Raw genomic sequence first — 22,527 nt, 5'->3', positions numbered from 1 at the left:
ACCATGAGCTAATAGTGGTTGTCTCACAATAAAGACTGCAGTCCCGAGGGACCCGTGACTCTAGAAAATGGATATTGTCACCCAGAGGACCAGAGAAGGGGCAGCTCTGAGAAGTGACCTCAGGATCTGGGTGACCCCACGGGGGTGGGGTAAGGTGGCTGTGTCTTTAACCTCCTTCCAGAGAGCCCACATGTGGAAGGCAGTTCATATTTTGGGCTGCATCTAACTTTTTTTTTTTTTTTTTTTGGTACGCGGGCCTCTCACTGTTGTGGCCTCTCCCGTTGCGGAGCACAGGCTCCACGCGCAGGCCCAGCAGCCATGGCTCAAGGGCCCAGCCGCTCTGCGGCATGTGGGATCTTCCCGGACCGGGGCATGAACCCGTGTCCCCTGCATCGGCAGGCGGACTCTCAACCACTGCGCCACCAGGGAAGCCCCGCATCTACCTTTGATTTGTTACATCTGCTTGAGGGCAGGGACCGGATCTTGTATTTTACTCGTTGCCCCTCCTCCCCCTCCCCTCCCCAACCCCCCCAACAGAGCTCAGCATAGAGCCTGGCACTAACCTGGCTTCTGGGAGTATCTGTTGAATGAATACTTCGGCAGAAAACAGTTTTTGGGTTCATCGTTTCTAATTAAGGGGAAATCTCTCTCTCCTTTTCCCATCCATATGACCCAGTGCATGTACTGCTCTGGGGATGATTCACGCCCTCATGAATCACCGGCTGAAGCAGTGATGGGAATGACAAGCTTTAAGGCCAAATGGAGAGCCTTCTTCAGCATGGCTGACTTAAGACAGCCTTCAGAACACATTTCAAGCCTTTTACTGGTCTTTGGGTAGATTTGCTGCTGTCTCCTCAGGCTTGAAAAAGACCTGCTGTGCAGAGTCACGTGTTCATCCCACACCTCCTGTGTGCCTGGCCCTGTACTAGGCACCAGGGATCACAGCGACGGGCAGCACCAGGCCATTCCCTGCCTCTATTTAGCTTATAATCCACAAGCCATGCCAGGAACATTTCTTCACAATGATGATAAATGTTACCAAGGGCGAGACTTGGTGACCTGCACGTGTGTAATGGGGGGTTCCAACCTCAGCTCAGAGAAGGCATTCTGAACGTGAAGATTGAAGCAAGGTCTAAAGAATGAACAGGCATTAGCTGGGCTGGGGCAGAAAAGGAGCTTTCCAGACAAAGAGAAGAACATGGCAAAGATCCCACAGCTGTGGTAGAGAGTCCAGCAAGGTCCCAGGTAGTGAAAGAAGCCCGGAGGGCAGAGGAGTGGACCCGAAACTGGACGCGGAGACTTGCGGATAATTTTGTTTCTTGTCCTGAGAACAATTAGATGCTATTGGCAGTTATGGGAAGTGGACATGAGCCAACTTGGGTGTGAAAAGTTCCCTCTGGACTTGTGAGGCCTCGTGGGCATGATGAACCTAAAGCCAAAATCAGATACCAAGTTAATCGTCAAGGACACCCGCTTGACCGGTAGCCCTGGGCGTGTGTGCTGAGACCCCACCGCTAACCGCCGGCTCACCCAGGTGCCATCTGCCAGCATCAGGGGATGGGATGCACCTCGGCAGCCTCGAGGGGAAAACGGAGGGGAGGAAGCAGCCTCCGACCCCCGGGGGCCCAGCTCCTTGCAGCCTCAGAGGGCTTCCACAGGTGCCGTCCCCACGGCATCTCACGGCAATTCTATGTGATAGGTATCAAGTAGTATTGCCATGGTTTGTGGATGAGGAAACTGAGGCTCAGATGGGTTAACTGACTTATTTAATATCACAGAACGAGACAGAACTTGGTTCACCTCTCACTTCTGCCTCTCGTGAGCCCGAGGTGGGTCCTGCTTTGTCTCAAGGACACCACACTCCTGCAGCCCTGGGGGGGAGACAGAGTATCGGCACCGAACTGAGCCACAGCCAAGGTCCAGGAGGCTGACTGCAGTCCTCAGACTCGGGCTTGGTTGGTACTTCTCCCTCCACAGCGGCACCTGCCCCAGAGCTAGGGGCCCCACCCCCCTGGCCCAGCCTTTCCTGCTGCCTGGAGATGAGGGGATGCTCCCTAGGAGGGGCAGGTGTTTGCCTCCTTTGTCCCTAATAGTGGGTGCCTGCTCCCTGTGGGCCTGTCGTGAGCTGGCCCAGCCTTGATGACAAGGACTGAGGCTCCCGTGATCACAGTGCAAAGCAGCAAGAACACGTGGGGAGGAAGAAGCAGAGGGATGGGTGCGACGGGCAGAGCCTTTCCAGATCCTGGTGCAGGAGACGGATTGCAGCTCCATCTCGGTGCTGAAGGCCAGGCAGACTTGGCAGGTGCAGGAGAGGCAGTGTCTGCAGACCGAGCTGGGTTTGGTCCCAGCCCACCCACCCCACTTAGTGGTATGACCTTATGGCAGTTACGTAACGCAGTACGATGGCCCTCAAGTCCTAAACGTGTTGAAGGACCCGCTGGGGCAGCACATGAAGAGGACCTGCCTAGGGCCTCGCTCCCTGATAGGCTTTCATGAAACGATAACAACTATTCTAGTAGCAGGGCCTGGAAAGGCGGGACTGAGCCAGGCTACCCAGAGGAGGCCTCTAGCTAATTCCAGCAGAGGTGAGGGGAGATGACCTTGGAAGCAGAGTAGCGATATTTCAGGGGTGCAATAGAGAAGACTGTCACCGAGTCCGAGCTCATACTGCTCACTGCACCACAGGCCAACTCATCGAGAGACGAGTTGTTGGACAAGGAATAGTGACTTTATTCGGAAAGCCAGCAGACCGAGAAGGTGCTGGACTAGTGTCCCAAAGACCCACTTTGCTCCGTGTGGATGCTTAGTTTCCTTTCTAGAACAAAGAAGGGAAGGTGAGGAAGTAAAGTAAAAAAGGTGGTAAGTTGTTGCAAATATTTCCTGGTTGCAGCCAGACCAGACTCTAGAGGGGATGCGTTAATTTCTTCTTTCCTGCATCCAATCACAGGTGGGCCTGGTCAGGATGTTTCCTGTGAGCTTAAACAAAGGTATTTTAGCTTAATGCTCAGGCAAGGGAGGCAGGGTTCCTGGAGGTGGGCCGTTCTGTTACTTTAAGCCAAAGGCAACATCCCTTTAATGATTAACTTGAAACAAAAGCAATAGAATAGAAAGGTTAAAGTAAAAGAAACAGACCCAGTGTGGAGCCAGATTTGTTCTTCCCTATGACCACTCCACCCTTGGGGAGGGGATTCTGTTGGTGGGTTCCTAAGCCAGACAATATAGCCTTCTGACATTTGAGAACAAAGGAAAACAGAATTGACCTGAGTGAGGACATTGGAAAAGGGGCTGTGTCTTGTGAGGGATTGGACGGCAGACCTCTCCACGACAGTGAGCAGCAGAGAGGTCTTCTGTCCTTTGATCCCATCATGAGCCCTATTTCAGGCAGGCTAACGGGCAGAAACCTATTCTGAGGTCCCAGGGCTGCCCAGCATCAGCTGGGAGCTGGAGAGAGACCGTCCTCCTTGGCGGTCTTGCAGCCACTCCCTCCTGACACCACCACGTCAGCCGTCACAGTGGGGCAAGGCCATGCTTGTGAAAACTCCCCCAACCTGAAGGTTGGGCAGAGAACTTCTAGGGGACCTGCATTCTCCGTCAAATTGAGGTAGGCACCAGTGACACTGGGAGAGCGGATGGATTCATGGGAAATGTTACAATGTTTTCTCGGAACTTAGTACAACTTCTAGAAGGATGAACTATACGCAGCAAGATGGTGCAGAGGGATGGAGTGGGGGATGGAAGCACAGTGTTTTGAGGCCATTTCTTAATGCAGCCACCTGTGCTGCACTGCGGGTGGAGGGCCTGGGGGTACAGACGCATATTCAGCATGAGGTGTCTGGGGTCATTCACCATCTCTTAAGGAAACAAACCTTTTAATATTCAAACTGGATAGATTATTGCAAAGATGGAAACGTGGGGCTTTGGTTCACTATCTGTAAGGAAAACCTCTGCTGTGGCTTTGGAACAGGCAGGTTAATTTGTGGAAATTCTCCTATTGCCTCCCTGGGGAGAGACACAAGTACACGAGCATTTCCTGGGGTTTTCCTCTCCTGCACGTTTGTCAGTTCCGAGTAAGGATGTGGAATACAGGGGGATACAGTGTAGGCTTGTGTAATCCCAGAAAGTTTCGGACTCTGAGACCTTTCCTAAACTATGATGAAGAGCAATGAATTATCAGTCGCCTGAATATTAGGTGGGGGAAGGGGACCACACACACTGAATTTTTGTTAAGTTTCAAACTCATAAGATCATCTCCATTACTCTTGTTTGTGGCTCTATACACTTGTATCGTAGTGTAATTTTATACTTGTGTAGTTGATTGATTAGTGTCTATTTCCCCCCCATCCTTAACATTCTTTGCATTTTTTTCTATTTTATTCAGCACCTAACACAGTGCTTGACACATAGTAACTGCTCAATAAAAGTTTGTTGAGTTAAAAGAATGAATGAATCATGAAAAAGATCCCTCAGTGGCATTTTAGTAATTTCCATGTAGTACATCATCCCGCCAGGAGATGGCCACAAATACACACAGCCAAGGATTTCAAGCATTAGAGGCGATGGAAGCTGAGAATTACATAATGCAGCAAATTTGTTTCATCAGACGTGAACTTAGGTTTATTTCCTCAGCTAATACTTGATTAATAGAAACAGAAAGATGTAGCAGAAATGACCAGACAGATCTGCGTTCAAATCCTGCCTCTCCCATAGCCAGCCAGGCACCATGAGCAAAAGCCTTGACCTTTCAAGCTTGTTTCCTTGTCCACAACAAGGAACTTACGATGGCAAGTTTTGTTATAAGGATTAAATGAAATAGCACACGTTAGAAGTATTAGAAGTGAGTTCATTCCAGTGCTGCGTGAAAATCATGAAAGTATTCCAACAAATGACGAGGCCGACGAACATTTTTCACTTTCTACCTTCTGTTTTGTATTCAGTGGTCCTTCAGCGTCCATGGGTATTGGTTCCAGGACCTCCACCAATACCAAAATCTCAGATGCTCAAATCCCTTATATAAACTGGCCTAGTACAGTCAGCCCTCCATAGCTACGGGTTCCACATCCACGGATCAAATTTCAATCTGTAATGGGTTGAATCCACAGATGTGGATACACTGAGCCAACTCCATAGAGCATGAACAGTTCTTACTACTCCTCTGCAAAATGGCAACAGATTGACACAGTGGGAGGAGAACTTAAGAGTTTGCGGGACCTTTCTGAGTCCACGTTTCCTTGACCATGAAATGGAGCTGCGGATTACTGCTTGGCAGGAATATTGTGAAAGCTAATGACATAGCATAGATCATACTAGTCAATACAGAAGCCCCCTTGCCACGATTGCTTATTGAAAGTATGAATAATATGTAGGGACTTCCTTGTGGTCCAGTGGTTAAGACTCTGTGCTTCCACTGCAGGGGTTGCAGGTTCAATCCCTGGTTGGGGAACTAAGATTCTGCATGCTGTGCAGTGCGGCCAAAAATAAATAAATTAATTAATTAGTTTTTTAAAAAAGAAAGTGATACGTAAGTTAAATGACATTAAAATATTCAGCTCTTCAGGTACTCTAGTAACATTTCAGGGGTTACTTCCCCACTGTCCTCAATGCTCTGTCTTTTTTTCTATTTTATTCCCGGCACCTGACACAGTGGTTGACACGTATGGCCAGTGGCTGTCATTTTGGACAGTGTGGCTTATAGAATATTGCCATCATCGCAAGAAGTTCTATTGAACGGAGCTGGCTAGGTTATAACAAATGTCCACTTGGCAGTAACAGTTTTTAGCAGCAGTGTTTGGTCGCCTGGTTACCTTCCAGCTGACTCCGACAAGGTAGTAGGCAGCACCTGCTGTTTGCAGGACCTGTGCTATGTGTTGTGAATACAACGGTGAACAAATAGGTTTGTGTTCCGGGGATTCACAGTTCAATAATAGATACTAAATAAATAATCCCTTAAATAAATAGGTATGACAGATGGTGTTAAACGTCTGTCCTAAAAACCTGCTTCTCTGTTACTAAGTAAAAGAAAAGGCAACCAAACCATCCCCTTGGGTTGCCTTGAGGATTTTAGGAGATGCTGAAGGTGTAACTGATCACAAGACTATGCAGCACTTCCTTAGGAAGGACTGTTGCCGAGTCCAAGCTCATACTGCTCGCCACACAACAGGCCAACGAATCTAGAGATGAGTTGTTAAGGCAAGGAATAGTGACTTAATTTGGAAAGCCAGCAGATGGAGAACATGGCGGACTGGCGTCCCAAAGAGCCATCTTCCCCAAGTTAGAACCCAGCCTTCTTTTATACTAAAAGGGGAGGGGTGTGGTTGGTTGTCCCAAACTTCTTGGTGTCAGAATCCTTTGTTTTGGCAGCTGTCCAGGTAGGTCAGGTCAGGTCGTGATGTTCCTGAAAACTTCCAAGAAGACAAATGTTATTCTCTGTTCTGCAACTTTTTATCTTTATATGAATGGGAAAGTGTTACACCCTTAAAGGTCAGAGCCTTGAGAAGGGGTGTTCTGTATATTTCAGGCTATAGGCAACATTCTTAACTTTTAGCAAAAGCAATAGAATACAAAAGTTAAAGTAAAAGAAACAGATCCAATATGGAGTCAGATTTGTTCTTCCCTATTACAGGACAGCCTCATAAAGAAATTAGTTCACTCCTTCATTCACTAAGTAATTATCGAGTACCTGCTGTGTGTGGATTAGGCAGGGAACAAAATAGCATAGCAGCCAGGGCTCTCTGTTCTCATGGAGTTTACATTTCTCATGGAGAAAGAAAGACAATGAATAAGTCATTAAAATATGTTGTATGGTAGTCAGCTTTTTGGAGAAAAATAAAGCAGTGAAGGGGGATAGAGAAATCTGGGGATGGGAGAGTTGACACTGTAATGAGGACTTTTAAACTATGTTTCATTACCGTTCAGCTGTAGTGAAAACCCTTCTGTTCCCTCACAGGAGCATGAACGCGTTTAGTTAACACAGCATTCCCATTTCACAGATGAAAGTGAGCTGCTAAAAGAAGTGACACAACAACAAATACAAAGACACAATGACAAACACAAGACCACAGACCTCGTACTCATCGGGAATTTCTGGAGCTTCTCCCTGAGAGGCTCCAGGCAAAGAGCTGTGGGGCAGCAGAGATGAGCCAACTGCCTCTGTTCACACAGAACTCACAGGCCAGGAGGGACACAGGCAGGACCAGAACTTATTATGGTCTAAGGCAGAGGGTTTGGAAACAGTCATCTAGAAATAAGTGATACACAAACCAAGCAGAGGGAGAGATTCCGTCCAGCCACAAAGGTTGCATGGAGTTGGAGCATTTGAGCTGGACGTAAAGCAAAGGTGGGATTTCTTGATGGGCCAAGGTGAGATGGGTGAGAGAGGGAAGGCTATGAAGTATGACAGCAAAGAGCAGGTTTGGTGACACCTAGGAAGATAGCTGAGGCTCAGGGGCGTAAAGCAGAGGAACAAAACAAGAGAGACATGCCTGCAGGTTGGGGCAATCACGAAGCGCCACACATACAGCAGGTGAGAAGTTTGAATTCAGCGTCTGCCGAAAGAGCCTCCAAGGGCTGAGCTCAAAAGCAGAGGGAAGCGGGACGTGCAATGTTGAAGGCACGTACCATCGGGTCAGGTATGGAAGCCCTTGAGTGGCAAGCAAAGGAGCTTGCACTTGATTCCACTGAGTGTTCACGTGAAGAGAAATGACACAGTCAGAGCCACACTGCAGGAAGGTCAGTGTGGCCTGGGTATCGGACCTGGAGGAGACCAGAGGCGGGAGGAGTTGGGAGACTGTGGTCAGAATCAACGGGGGGCGTGCGGGCTCTGGCCGAGGCAGAAGGGAGAGCAGGGCTTACCTCTGTGGATCCTCCCGCTGGAAAGTGGGTGGGAAGAGGGGATGTGGAGAGAAGCAGAGGAAGTCTCGAGCTGCTGGGCCCTTGCTGCAGGGGACTCACTGAATGAGAGATGAAGGAGGCGGTCCATGGGAACTCTGAGGCCACTTTCCTCAGCGGGGCCAGAGTGGGCGCAGGGAGCTTGCCCGTGACCGAGCTCTGCAGGCAGACGACCCCCACCATCAGGCTGTGCCCACCTGACTGGGTTCTGCTGAGAGTCTGAGTGGAGGGTCCTGGAAACCTCTCCCTCCACCCCCTCCAGGAAGAGGAGGCAGGGGTGCAGCCCTGCTTTGCCCCAGCTCCCCATGACTGATGGCAGGTACACCTGGCAGCCCTCATTTCCAGGCATCCTGGGGAGGGGGAGCCAACAGTAAAGAAACATGTGCAGCCCAGAATTATCTCAGAAACTTCTAGAAGTCAGTCCAGGGAATGCCATGGGACAAGGGCACCCTTGTCCTGCTTGTCAGCCAGCAGGAGGAGGCCGGCATGCATACCAGCCCTCTGCCACGCCAGACCTCCCCTGCAAATCTGCTGAGAAGCCCTGTCCCTAGAGCCCAACTAGAAAGCCTCGTTCCACTTCCTCTCTCGAGATGGGGCAGCAGGGCTGTGGGTTCCTTGTTCTCTACTAGTCTTGGCCCGAATGTGGGCTTGAGCACGGCAGAACCAGGAGACCTCACGGGGGTGGCCTTTTCTCAACTCCTTTGTCCTCGTTTCCAAGGTTCTCATCTTCGGAGGAACCTTCCACTGCAGGCTTTGCCAGTTTTCTGCAAGCAAAGGCTCTTTCACTTGGTTAACAAAGATTGTGCAGAGAACACGGAGTTGAGCGAAGCAAGGAATGTATGGTCCAGCAGAGGAAAGCCGCATGTACAAAGATAACTCGGATGCAAGGAGAGAGGTGTTGACATCAGGCTGCGTTTGCAGAGAAGGGCCCCGCAGGAGGTGGCATCTGGGCTTCACTTCAGATGATGGGGAGGAGATAGAACTGAGCAGTAGGCGAGGGTCCGACAGGCAAAGGGCACCATGTGGGCAAAGACAGAGACAGGAAAGCACAGGGCACTTATGATCCGCAGGTAATTCCATCTGCCTTCCACAAACAGGCGATCCTGCCCCAGTTAGAAACAGGGCAGGGGGACTCCCCTGGTGGTCCAGTGGTTAAGAATCCGCCTTCCAATGCAGGGGACGCCGGTTCAATCCCTGGTCGGGGAACTAAGATCCCACATGCCGCGGGGCAACTAAGCCGGCGCAACTAAGTCACAACTAGAGAGCCCACATGCTGCAATGAAAGTTCCCGCATGCCGCAGTGAAGATCCCACATGCTGCAATGAAAGATCCCTCATGCTGCAATGGAGATCCCGCGTGCCACAACTAAGACCTGACACAGCCAAATAAATAAATAAATATTTAAAAAAAAGAAAAGAAAGAAAATGCCTATACTTAGGCAGAATTTGGAAAAGAAAAAAAAAAGAAACAGGACAGGCCCCTAAAATTCACTTGTGAGTTGGTTTTCAGCACCAGGGTGACATTTTCCTATGGACATCCTGCTACACCTTGTAGCTGGGTCCTGGTCCCACCCGAGGCCAGCAGCCTCTAGAACCCGTTCCCTCAGAGCGTAACCAGAGCACAGGATTGTGTCTGTGGTAGGACGGGGACACATCACTGTGTGGTCTCGGGGTCAGGGTCTCACCAGCAGGGTCAAAATTCACCCGGGACAGAGGGTCTACTTTCTGACCCCACCTTCTGCTATTAGGCTCTGAGCCCCCCAAGTGTCAGAGCAAAAGAGCTGTGGGCTGCACAGGGGCAAGGACAGGACCTGAGAAAGCAGGCTGTAGGGAGTCCTGGGAAGACTGCCTCCAGGGCACTGGCCCAGCCACCCATCACCCCCAGCCAGGGAGCCTGGGGGACTGGCCAGCTCCCTGACACCCCCAGAATTAAGCCTAGGGCTCTGCTGGCCAGAACCTGGAGCAGACGCTGCTCCACTCCCAAACCCTGCCCTTCAAAGAGGAGCCTTCTCTTGGACACCCTCAGGAGGACAGGCTGCCCCACAGGTGCCAAACCCCAAAGGATTTCTCCAGGAACCATACCACACAGCTTCTGGGGTCAGAAGGGTTCCTGGCTTGGGGCCTGGATTCACATCAGCGGGCATTAATTGACCATTTGCAGCTGCTTCCCAGATGAAGATTTCTTTTCCTTTTAATGGAAATATAGGATACACTTGATATAACATTTTTGACCAAAAGTAGAGAAACTCTGTGTGTGTGTATACATAGGCATAAAAGAGAGGCTGGAAACTTTTTGAAGACTAGCTATGTTAGATTATCTAATACAGTTTCTGAAAATTTTCATAACTAAATTAATTTTCTTTCAAATAAGTTGCTATGGGCTGAATGTTTGTGTGTCCCCAAAATCCATATGTTGAAACTTAATACCCAAAATGATGGTATTAAGAGGTAGGGCCTTTGGGAGGTGCTTAGAATCATGAGGGTGGAGCCCTCATGAATGAGATTAGTGCCCTTATAAAAGAAATGCCACAGAGTGCCCTTGCCCCTTTCACCATGTGAGGACACAGCAAGAAGCCGACAGTCTGCAAGGAAGAAGAGGGCCCTCACCAGTACCCGACCATGCTGGCATCCTGATCTTGGACTTCTAGCCTCCAGAACTATAAGAAATAAATGTCTGTTGTTTATTAGCTACCCAGTCTATGATAGTTTTTTATAGCAGCCTGAACTACAAAGATGTAAGTGAAATATATATAATTACATATATTAAAAATTTTCAACCTCACCATTCTTTTTTTCTATTATATTAAAAGGTTTAGATTATTAAGACCACCAAAAATTATTTCCACACCAATATTTAATGCAGGAGCTGAAGCAAAATACATTGAATTTTAAAAATAAAACAAAACACCCCACAAGCAACAATACCCCCAAAATTCTTGTACTTCTCAGGCACTATTTTCCTCCAAGAGAAGTGAATATGAGTTCAAGACCCTGATTTCTTCCTACAGAGATTGAAGGGAGTAAGGCTTCATTTTTCTGTGATGATCCGTCCAGAGTTGAATTATTTCATCAAAAGAAGGATCATTCCCCTGATTAGAAAAACTTAAAGTACTCGGAACATGATAGGATGAATTTTCTAAAGGAAATAACCCCTCCAGGTATCTGAGGGCTCTCGATCACACACTCAGTTCTTCCAAAGTAAACATGTTGGCTATAAAAGTCAGTAAATAGACCTTCGGCAAGGCACAATGTAACTTTTATAGCTCAAAATTTACAATCGATTTTTTTCTCAAGGCCTTCCTGATCTAAATTAATTTTTAATATACTGACCTAAGGTGCCCAGTTATTTTTAGATAAAACTGTCAGATAGCCCTTAACTTAAAAGTCTGCTGTGAGGTAGGAGATGGGTAAAGGATTACATCGCCAGACACCTACATGGATGGAGAAAAATTATACCCAGTGGCCTCATGTCATTGCGTGTAGAAAGGCTGATGGATAAACATCCCTAAGGAGACTTGGGAATCCACCAGGGGGCTCGCTCTGCTCTGTTCTTGGGCTATTTCACAGGTACCGGCTCTGCCCAAGACCACTGAACGTGAAGCAGGTGACACAGCAGCAAACAGCGCACCCCTAGAGAGAGGTGAAGACCACTCACGCGCAGGGCACATATGATACTGAGAGAGAATAAGAAATACATATTTGGTCTTACCCCCCCCCCTTCCTGACACAAAAGCTTCTAAGACTCTTGGAATCTCTGGAGTGATAACAGTGTCTTTTGTATGTTAATGAGATAACTGGTGGCTGGAGGACCCCTAGCTTCAGGACTGGGGCAGGGTTGGGAGGGGGTCTGGTCCCAGAAAGACGACGGCAGATTAGAGAATTGGAACGTTGAGCTCCAGCCCCGACCTCTGGGGAGGAGAAAGGGTCTGGAGATTGAGTTCAATCACCACTGGCCAATGATTGAATCAATTATGCCTACATAATGAAACTGCAATAAAAACCCTCAAACTACGGGGCTGGGGGAGCTTCCAGGCTGGTGAACGCATCCAAGGGCTGGGAGGGCGGTGCAACCAGAGAGGGCACGGAAGCTCCACACACCCTCATGCCCACACCTTGCTCTATGCATCTCCTCCGTTGGGTTGTAACCTTATAACAAACTGGTAGTAGTAACTAAAGTGCCTTCCTGAATTTAGTAGTAAATAAGGAGTCGTTCTAGCCAATTATCCAATCTGAGGAGGGGCTGTGGGAATCCTCCAACTTCGCAGCAGGCCTCTCAGAGGAACAGGTGGCAACCTGGGACTTGTGACTGCTGTTGAAGGTGGGCCGGTCTTGTGGGACTGAACCCTTACCCTCTGGGGTCTGCTGTAAGTCCAGCAGGGTCAGAATTGAATTGAACTGTAGGACACCCAGCTGGTGTCCGGCCAGTTGGAAAATTGGTTGTTGTGAGGGGAAAAAAATAAACCTAAAAAACCCACACACATTTGGTGTCCTAAGAGTTACGAGGAAAGGACAGTTCAGAGTACGTGAAGCCCGTAGTCACAGAATAAGTTCTTTGATTAGAAGAGACTGTCAGATTTTTACTTTCTGAGATTAATAAAATGATTCGTGCAGTTTCAAGCCACTAAGTTCTGGGGTGGTTTCTCCCGCAGCAACAGCAGGCAGAACAGATCCTGGCATCTGGAAGTGGGAGCTACTGAAATACAAGCCGACGTCAGCTCCTCCCCGGAACACTTGCCTTGTCCTTGGCCCGCCTGTATTGGCTCCTGACATGAAATGTTTATTTTGCTTCTGGAGGGAAATTTTCTGTTGTCCGGTGTGCTTTTCAATGTAGGAGGAGTGGGCAGCCGAGCTCAGCAAGCCCCAGGTCAGGATGTACAGCGAGAACGAGGACACAGCCCAGAGGAGGCACGATGCTGGCCGTCTGTGTGTGGCCAGCCAGGCCCGCTTAGCAAGTGGCAACACCTACGCAGGAACAGGAGCACCAGTGGCACCCTCGGGAATCTGCTTTGGATTTTGTATTTGCGGGATTTATTCGTCCAGAAACAATACACACCTTCTCTGCTTTAAAACACCACGTGGTGTGCTTTGGTTTGGTTTTGGGGATGGGGTGAGGGTTATTCTCTGGTTTCCTGTGCTCCACCTGGAAAATGTCCTTTAGCTTTGCTGGGGCAGAAGGTCAGGTATCAGACCGGGATCCCTGCTGTGTGTCACCGGCCCAGACGCGCGTCTGGGGCCGGGGCCACGGCCTCGGGCTCTGTGTTCTCACCACCTGTGGGATCTGTCCCCCACTCCCCTTCCTGTGCCCATCCTCGGTCTCCTACAGTTCCCCATCGGCTCTGAGAAGTCACCTCTTTATGCCTCTCAGAAATAAGCCCAGTCATGTTCTATTTTTAGTGGCTCTTAAATGATCTGCCAAAAAAAAAAGTGCCTGTAAGAAGGAGGCAAACCCCGGACCCTCACCCAGGGAGACCGTTGAGGGCTGGGGACGGGGGAACCGCTGGCCGGAGGTCGGGGTCGTGTCGCTCGGGCCCCGCGCACAGTGGACCTGGATTGTCACATCCAGAGGCACGTGGAAATCCAGGTAGCACCACCCCCTGCGGGAGAGAAGTCGGCTCCGAAGCCGCAGATGTGGAATCCTAGCGGCCCCAATCCAAGCCCCGCCAACCCAGAAGTGTCCCCAGCCTCACCCACAGGACAGAGCGAGGGGCCTGGGAGTGAGGACATCCGGGGCAGATGGCCTCCCTGGGCCAGCCCTTGGCCTTGAGCGCTGGGCCAAACCCTGGCCGGGCGGCTGGGACAGCCTGGGCTGTGAGCAGAAAGCCAGCGAGCGGTGGTCTTTGACTCGGGAGCCCGTGATTCGTCCCCTCCCGACACCTGACCTTGGGTGTTTTGCTCTGTAGTTCTTCCCGTACGGAGACGCCTCCAAGTTCGCCCAGCACGCCTTCCGAACCTTCGACAAGAACGGAGACGGCACCATCGATTTCCGAGAGTTCATCTGCGCCCTGTCCATCACCTCCAGGGGCAGCTTTGAGCAGAAGCTGAACTGGGCCTTCAACATGTACGACCTGGATGGCGACGGCAAGATCACCCGCGTGGAGATGCTGGAGATCATTGAGGTGAGGCAGCGGCCCCTGGGGTGTGGTCAGGACCGGGGCTGCTGTGGGCACGGCAGGCAGACCCCTGGGAAGAGGCTCCCTGGGGCACAGCCCTACGGCAGCTCCCTTCCACCCCCCATCCAGGAGCCCTGCCAGGCCTTGACTTCTCCGTCCCTGTTCCCTTGCTCCGTCGAGGCGCTGGGAAATGTCACAGGTCCAAGCTGCTGGGTCCTGGCTGTCAATCGCCATTTCAGCCATGCTCACAGTGTGACATCTCCCATAAACGTAAGCCTAGTGGGTGCGAAGGATGGTATCAGGACTCAGTTTCCCCAGCCCTTGTGTTAGCTCTGCCCTTCTGGATGCCGCCCTCTGACTCAGACCAGCTCCCTCCACTGCCCATTCCTCCAACGGCACAAGATCCTGCCCGCGGCCCCCAGGTTCCCATCATTCCATGGGAACAGGCATCTTTCTCAGTTGCCTGTGCAGACGTCCCAGGACCCCCTGCCCACTGCCCTGACCTTAATCTTCCACACTCCTCCCTACACACCGTGCTCGAGATGCCTGGGCTTTCCTGGTTTTCCCAGAACACAGCTTCACGTGAGGGCCTTGATGTCCTCTCTCTCTGCCCAGGGCCCTTCCCCGGGCCCCTCACTCCACTCAGGGCTGTGCCTTCATCTCACCTCCCGGCAGGCCTTCCTCCCTGCGTTCCCCTCCCCAAAGAGTGCCCATGCCCCACCCCAGGGCCATCTAACCTCTTACCATCATGATTTTTTGTCACAGCGTTTATCACTGCCCCCAATAACCTGACATGGTAGAACGCAAGCACTGTCAAGAGAGGACTCTCCTCACTCGCTGCTGTATCCCTAGAACCTAGAACAGTCCTGGAGCCTGGTGGGCACTCAATTACTGATGAACGAATCAGTGCCTTTTCACTGACTGACTGTCTTAGCGTGTGTGTCCACCTCTGCACCGACCAGTGTGACCCAAGGGGGGAAATGCACCACTTGCCACAGGCCAAAGCCAAGTGTCCCATCCTGGAGCTGGCGTGAGGCCCCGTCCAGACCACAGAGCTGAGATCGGGGAGGGTGGATCCCCACATGAAAACTGGGGGCTGATGGGAAGAAACAGTAGCCAAAACCCAAGTGACCAAATCCCCAGATGCCCACCATTGCTACACTCACTCTCCTCCCCTGGGGTGGCTCCCCAGCTTAGTTCGCTCCTCCTGTGGCCTCTGGAGCCCTGCCTTCTACTTACCCACCCTCCCTTGGCATCTTTAGTCCCTTTTCTCCCTTTGGTACCCACTTACCTTCCCAAGTCAACTGGAAAACCCAGCAGCAGCAAGGGTCAGGCCTGGCGTTGCTGCTTTCCCGACTACAGGGCTTCGAGGGCACCAGAGCCTCAGTGTCCTCGTGAAAAAATAAAGGTAATAAAACCCACGCCCCAAGTCTGTGGTCACGATTCAGCACGTGGCACACTTCCTCTCATGGAGGAAATGCTCAGTAACCGGCAGTTAGCTCTCGAGGCTCTGTCTCCCTTGGAAATACCATCCGCCTCAACTCTCAGCTTCTTTCCTTCTAATCAGCCGTGTCACCTTCATGTTCCCTCTGCGTGTGTCTCCCCTTCTCCACCTCCGGTATTTTCACCAACTTCTGGCCTCTAGGTTCCTTTTTGCTGAGCTACCTTTCCAGAACCAAGGTATCAATAACTGATACAGTCTTTACAGCATCTCTGCGCTTCAGGAGCTGCTCATTCATTTGATCAAAAGGCTTACAGAGCAGGTCCTCTGTGTCAGGCACAGGCACACAGATCTCTGACAGCTGGTCCGGCCAACGTCTGTTTGCCTGCACGTCTTCTCTGGCCTCACCGTCCATCCAGGGCCCCTCACTCTTGCACACGCACAGCTGGCCACTTTTGCTTCTACCATGCTTTTCCCCTGGAATGTCCTTCAGGGCTCTGGGCCCATCCAAATCCTCTCACACTTCAAGGTCTAAGGTCTAGGTTATCTTGCCACGTCCAAGAAGTCTTCTTGGCCCACTTCACCCCGGAGTTGCCCACCACCCTCTAGGCTCCTGTAGCCTGTAGTCAGCTTTTCTGCAGGTGCCGACCTCCTGCAAGATGGAGGGGAGACAGACGTGAAGAGACACAAGTGCCCACCCTGGAGGAGCTCACTGACCCAAGGGCCTGTGTCCACACAGACGATGACAGCAGAGTGAGGCAGGTGCTGTGATGGGGGAGGGTCAGTGCGAGGAGAGACCAACAAGGGCCACGTAACCCCAGTGAAGGACAGTGCATCTGCCCTGGAGTGTTGGGCACAGGCCTAATGGGTCCGCAAGTTTTGGTTGAATAAGAGTACCTGAGACAGTTATTTCTTCCTGGGAAAGCACCTGTGATAACACATCCTTTTTTCAGAGAAGACAGTGCTACATGTTTCGTTGCATGCCGGAGTACCCCATGAAGCATATGCGCCTACAGGGATTCCTTACATTTGTCAGGGAACACGTTCATATTTAGTTCTGACCCTGACATGCCCTTGGCCTAGGTTGGTGTGAAGTGTGAGTCTGCATCTGGCACGTCATTTCCTGGTTGTCATGTTCATGATCCCAATGCAGGGCTGCATCTTGGAGACGATAAATGAGAACTGGCCATGTTCAGAGCTGTTAGATGTGGTCCAGGGTGGACTCTGTGGGTTTACATTTCTTTTTGCCGTGTCTTCATCAATGGTGCATTTGTCGTGCTAACAGCCTTCCTACCCATTGCTCCTTTAAGCCCTTTTCATTTCACCCTTCAGAAGACAGAGTGAGAGTAGCAGCTTGCATGCGGATGACCCATCTGTCTCTTTTTTAAAGTCCAGGCATGTCTGCTTTTCCCTCACATACCACTCAGGCTTCTAGGTTAATCAGGACCCCCTCTACCAATTGTCCCTCAAATGAAATTTCAGTAGTCTGATTCTTTTTTTTTTTTTTTTGGGTGGCACCATGCTGCACGCGGGATCTTAGTTCCCCAACCAGGGATCAAACCTGTGCCCCCTGCATTGGGAGCACAGAGTCTTAACCATTGGACCACCAGGGAAGTCCTAATAGTCTGCTTCTTTTAAAGTCAAATGTCCTAGATATTTTTCTACCATAAATCAACACACTCTAATTACAAAAATGAGCAAACAAAATATATTTTATCTCAATAGACATCTTACTTGTTCAATGAAACTCTTGTTATGGTTTACTCTTTCTAACTGGCATTCTTTAAAACTTTATTGAGTTATAATTAACAGGCCATAACTTCACCCATTTTAGCTTTACAATTCAGTGATTTTTAGTAAACTTACCGAAGTATGCAGCCATCACTGTAATCCAATTTTAGAACATTTTAATTCTCTCAATAAGGTCCCTCATGCCTGTTGGTACCCCCAGACTCTGGAAACTACCCTTCTACTTTGTCTCTATGGATTTGTCTTTCCGGACATTTCATATAAATGGAATCGTACAATATATGTTTGGCCTTTTATATCTGGCTTTTTTTTTTTTGAGGTTTATCTATGTTATAGCATGTATCAGTATTTCATTCCTTTTTGTTGCTAAAATATTCAGTTTTACAGATATGTCATATTTTGTTTATCTGTTTAGCAGTTGATGAGCATTTGTGCTGTTTTCACTTTTGGGCCATTATTTAAAAAGCTGCTGTGAATATTCCCCTGCAAGTCTTTGTGGAGATGAGCATTTATTTTTTTAAGGCACTTTCCTAAGAAAGAAACTCATTTCTACATTTAATTCCCATTTTGAGAATTAATTGTGCACAATTAATTGAACTGGAAAATGGAATCTTCCTACTCTGTTCTTTGACTTATGAACAGAGTCCCTGATTCACAGATCCCCCTAAACTAACTTCTTTCAGGGCTAAATTTTACTGGTCCACCTTGCTTGCTTTCTTAAAAGATTGTAAATTGGGACCACACTTCATCTTTTCCTAAATCTCCAAGGAGTAGAGCTTGTTGCCTCTCATCCGACCTCAAACTCAGAATGTTTAAAACTGAGCTCGGAGCTTCCCTGGTGGCGCAGTGGTTGAGAGTCCGCCTGCTGATGCAGGGGACACGGGTTTGTGCCCCGGTCCAGGAAGATCCCACATGCCGCGGAGCGGCTGGGCCCGTGAACCATGGCCGCTGAGCCTGCGCGTCTGGAGCCCGTGCTCCGCAACGGGAGAGGCCACAACAGTGAGAGGCCCGCGTACCGCAAAAAAACACACAAAAACTGAGCTCATCATTTTCCTTCCTGAACCTGTTCCTAATCCATTATTCTTGACCTCACCACTACCCTTCCTAATCACTTCCTCCAGTCAGAAACCTGGGAATCACATGAAATTCTTCTCTAGCCAATTGGTCATGAGACTCACACAGGTTTGATTACACCACTATCTTATTTAAAACCATATAAGGAGTGCTTTGAAGTAGATTTAGATTCTTTACCCTATCATAGGAGAACTTTATGGTCTGTTTCCTGTTTTCCCAAGGCTATCTACAAAATGGTGGGCACCGTGATCATGATGAAAATGAATGAGGATGGGCTCACACCTGAGCAGCGAGTAGACAAGATTTTCAGCAAGATGGATAAGAACAAAGACGACCAGATTACACTGGATGAATTCAAAGAAGCTGCAAAGAGCGACCCTTCCATCGTATTACTTCTGCAGTGCGACATTCAGAAATGAGCAGAGATAACACTATGGACTGCACAAAAGTCTCAATGTTCCATTCAGTCTGCAGCTATTAACACACACACACACACACACACACACACACAAATATTGCTTGGACTACCTATAAATGGACTTGCTTCTTGTGTTTGAAACACTTGTGTGCATGAGAATGTCATTTGCTAATGAATTTTAAAAGCATATATTATAAAACAAACAACCTGCCACAATGTGATATGTGTGATATCATTTCATTAAAAAAAAAAAAAAACTTCCTCCTCCAAAGCCTGGGCAGAATTGTGCTGCAAAGAGTTGTATGATTTCTTGTTCATGTTTTGCTAATGCTCGTGTCTCCTTGATTACATAATGTTAGTAGCACAGAAACCCTCACGGTAATGTAACTGAATTATAAGCTGTGTCACCATTCTCCTGTAAAATAGTACTGGACAGGCACACAGAGGGGCCCTTGACTCCTCTGTGTGGTCCACACACAAGAGCTTGTATTATCAGTGAATATAAATGTACGAAATTTGCATGCCGTTTAGGTTTGCCTTAATTCTTACCTCATTTGCATCCTATCAATCTGGAAAGAGCTGTGTTGGAATTAATGCAGTATAAAACTTAAAAACACTGCTAAATGACTCATTAATTAAATCTATCTATATATACATATACTCAAAGATATTATTTATTGAAAGTAAAAAAAAAGATGTATGTGTATTGATTTTGCTTGAATTTTCAAAGGCTTCCAAAGAGGTGGCAATAGATGTCCCAAATAAATTTATAACATTTGACTTTTTCCCTCAGTTCTTATCGCAGAATTTTAAATTTGAAACAGATGTTCATAATTGTCAAGGGTCAATAGCAACAACTTACTAAATTTACCTTTGAACACACAACTTGGGAATTCAAAGACTTAGTGACAACTTCCCAATGCTTCATCCTGGCCCTCAAAAGAGGGACAGTTAATACGGCGTGTAAAGTTTAAATAAAACATAAAACTTACTCATTCTCAAAAAATGCTCACTATATGACAGTAAACGTTTTCTCAGTGTGACTGTGGTGCTTACCACGCGCTGTTTTACACAACTATGTGGAGGACACGTTTAGCTGACTGAGAAGCGTCCTCCGAAAGGCTGTCTTTCCAAATCAAAAGTGTACTCGTTGTTTTAACGGTGGAACAAAATCCTGACCCTTTTAAGCTGGAGGAAGGAAGGCAGAGAGATTCCATCAAGAAGTCTAAAGGCGGGCCTGCGTTTTCAGAACAAGCCTGAATGAGACCGTTTCTTTCTACAGTGCTGTCCAGTAGAACTTTCTAGGATGATGGAAACATCTGTACCTACACTGGCTACATGTGAACTTTGAGCACTTCCAGTTCAGCTAGTGTGACTGAGGGACTGCATTTTTCATTTTATCTTAATTAATTTAAATTTAATTTGCCACGTGTAGCCAGTAGTTATTGTATCAGACAGTACAGTGCTAAATTATTCACTTTTTATGGAGCGCCTTTTTTTCTAAATACTCCTCCTTTGTCTGTCTTAGGAGCATTAGATGAGACCACAGACCAGGGCCTGATGATTCCATTCATCCACTCAGCAAGAAACTGGGAGCCAGCAAACCTCCCCACAAACATTCAGGGCAACGACAGTACCCGAAACCCCGACAGAAACAAACTTCCGTCCCCAGAGAGAACAGTCCCAAGTGCTAATAGGATGTCCTGGTGCCGTTAACCCCTGTGCTTGGTGAGTCCAAAGTAGAGGCGGGGAGAGACGTTCTGTGCCTCCCAATATGCTCTCCTCTGGCTGAGGGCGGGGTGGGTTGAGGAGCTGGGGAGACTCCTTGGAAAGGCACTTGGTTAAGTCAAGCTACAGGCGATGAATTCATAGCAGATTTTCACTGATCACCCTCTGTGCACCCAACACTATTCGTATGGGAGGAGACAGACAATAAACGACACACACACACACAGTGTCTAACTGTAAGAACTATGAAGAAAAGCATAGCAAATGGGGGGGGTGATGGGATGCAGCAGTGGTCACTTCTATAGGCTGGTTAGGCGACGCTAATGGAAGGCCCAAGTGAAGGAAATGAGCCACATGGGTACTTGGGGCGCTTATGGAAAACAAACCCTTCAGCAGACTCACCGGTAAATAAGTAAATAAAATGTAGACATTGGGCCAGCAAACAAACATCTTGTTTTGTGCTTGTTTTAGTTCTCTCTGCTCCGCTAGTGTCGACTGGGGCAGGGTCCTGACAGCAGTCCAGCAGTATTGGTTAGCATAAGTGTACATATGTCCTCTGACCCAGCATGTCCACTCCTGCGTTTGTTGCCCCAAGAAGCTCTCACAGGAGGATGTATGGGGACTTGTCCCAGGATGTCCGTGACAGCTCTGTTTCTGGAGTGGGGGCTGGAGGCAACCTAGTGGCTCATGACTAGAGGACTAGGTAAGACGTGGTGCGTGCACCCTGCGGCATACTAGGCTTCAGCTGGAAACTGATGTACGCACAGCAACGAGCACATGTTTTTACAAGGCCGAAAGGGGAAAAAAGAAACAATAAAATCTATTGCACCATATAATATATATAAATGAAAAAGACATTCTCACAGAAGTACACAAAAGGCACATAAAATAAAAGCAAATATCACACTAGAATTGTTTCCAGGGTGTGCATCACAACATCTTATCCCCAAACTGTGATGGCTTAAAGTAGAAGCAATCATTTTATCATTCCTCATGGCTTCTGTGGGTCGGGAATTCGAGAAGCTTCACCTGGGTGATTCTAGCTGCGGGTGTCTCGTGCAGTTGCAGTCACATGGAAGCTTGAGCTGCAACAGGCGCCTGGAGCAGCTGAGAGTTGAGAGGGCCTCAGGGCTTTTCCACATGGGCTAGTTTGTTCTTCCTCGCAGCATGGAGGCCTCAGAGAAGTCATACTACTTGCCTGATGGTTCAGGTCTCCAGCACAAGTATTCCTGCTAAGAAACTGGAAGTTTCATATTCTTTCCTGCCCTATAGCCTCAATAGTCATGAAGTAACACTTCTCCATCATTCTATTGGTTACAACACAGTCACAAACCTATTCATAGTCAAGAAGGAAATTAAACTCTATGTCTTGATAGGTTACAACAAGTTTCTAGAAGAACAGGAGCGATGCTTCCACCCTCTCTGGAAAACAATCAGCCAGTCTGCCCTGTAGCCACAATTCACATCTCCTCCACATACAAAATGCATTCACGTGCTCTGAGGCAACCAGAGAGGAAGGTGAGCCATGAACTGAAGGGTGTGTTTAACACAACTTCTGTAACTGAGTTCCGTTTAAACCACACCCACACACACCCTCAGCAACGGGCATCCTCAAGAACCACAGTGTCCCTCCCAGCCTGTGGGCCCTTCAGAAAGGACCAGCTGTGGGCATCCTCTCATCATTCAAGTGGGCCTGGGTTCTATCAGTTCCAGCTTATACTCAGCTACTATTTTGGTCTCTTTAACTCCTGCTGCTGTTCTGAAAGGAAAATGCCCCCAAATGTCTTACTTTTATTCTAACCTGAACTCTTTCTGCGTTTAGAAGACGTAAGTTTCCATATTTCCTCTTTTTTATTTCTTAAATAACTCTAAACTGTTTTTAAAGGGGAATCATATTGCTTTAAAGCTTCCTTTTCCCTGTAGTTCCCTCATTCAGGGTCACGGTCTCTAGATGAATAACATGAACCACTTTCTTAAAGAGGCCAGATGCTGATTTCCTCCACACCGTTGGAAACCATGTCAGGAAGTAAAACACACGCTTAAATAGACGTCTTCAGAGAGCCTTACCACACCAGGTATGTAGGGGTTTAGTGAGAAAATGACAGTCAACTAGAGCTTCTAAAT

At 48.5% G+C, this 22,527-nt stretch overlaps 1 protein-coding gene across 1 annotated transcript in view; it reads left to right on the top strand.

Moving 5' to 3' along the window:
• VSNL1 (visinin like 1) overlaps positions 1 to 19,286 on the top strand; it is a 100,404-nt gene extending 81,118 nt beyond the window's left edge. The window contains exons 3-4 of the mRNA XM_060168876.1: positions 13,784 to 13,999; positions 18,479 to 19,286. Coding sequence (XP_060024859.1) covers positions 13,784 to 13,999; positions 18,479 to 18,676 — 414 coding nt within the window. The 3' untranslated portion in view covers positions 18,677 to 19,286. The remainder of the gene's footprint in view (positions 1 to 13,783; positions 14,000 to 18,478) is intronic.
• The last annotated feature ends 3,241 nt before the right edge of the window (positions 19,287 to 22,527 follow it).

Source organism: Lagenorhynchus albirostris, chromosome 13 (assembly GCF_949774975.1).
Source record: "Lagenorhynchus albirostris chromosome 13, mLagAlb1.1, whole genome shotgun sequence".
Taxonomy (NCBI): domain Eukaryota; kingdom Metazoa; phylum Chordata; class Mammalia; order Artiodactyla; family Delphinidae; genus Lagenorhynchus; species Lagenorhynchus albirostris.
The sequence above is the reverse complement of the archived record's forward strand: the minus strand, read 5'-3'. Positions and strand labels throughout refer to the sequence as shown.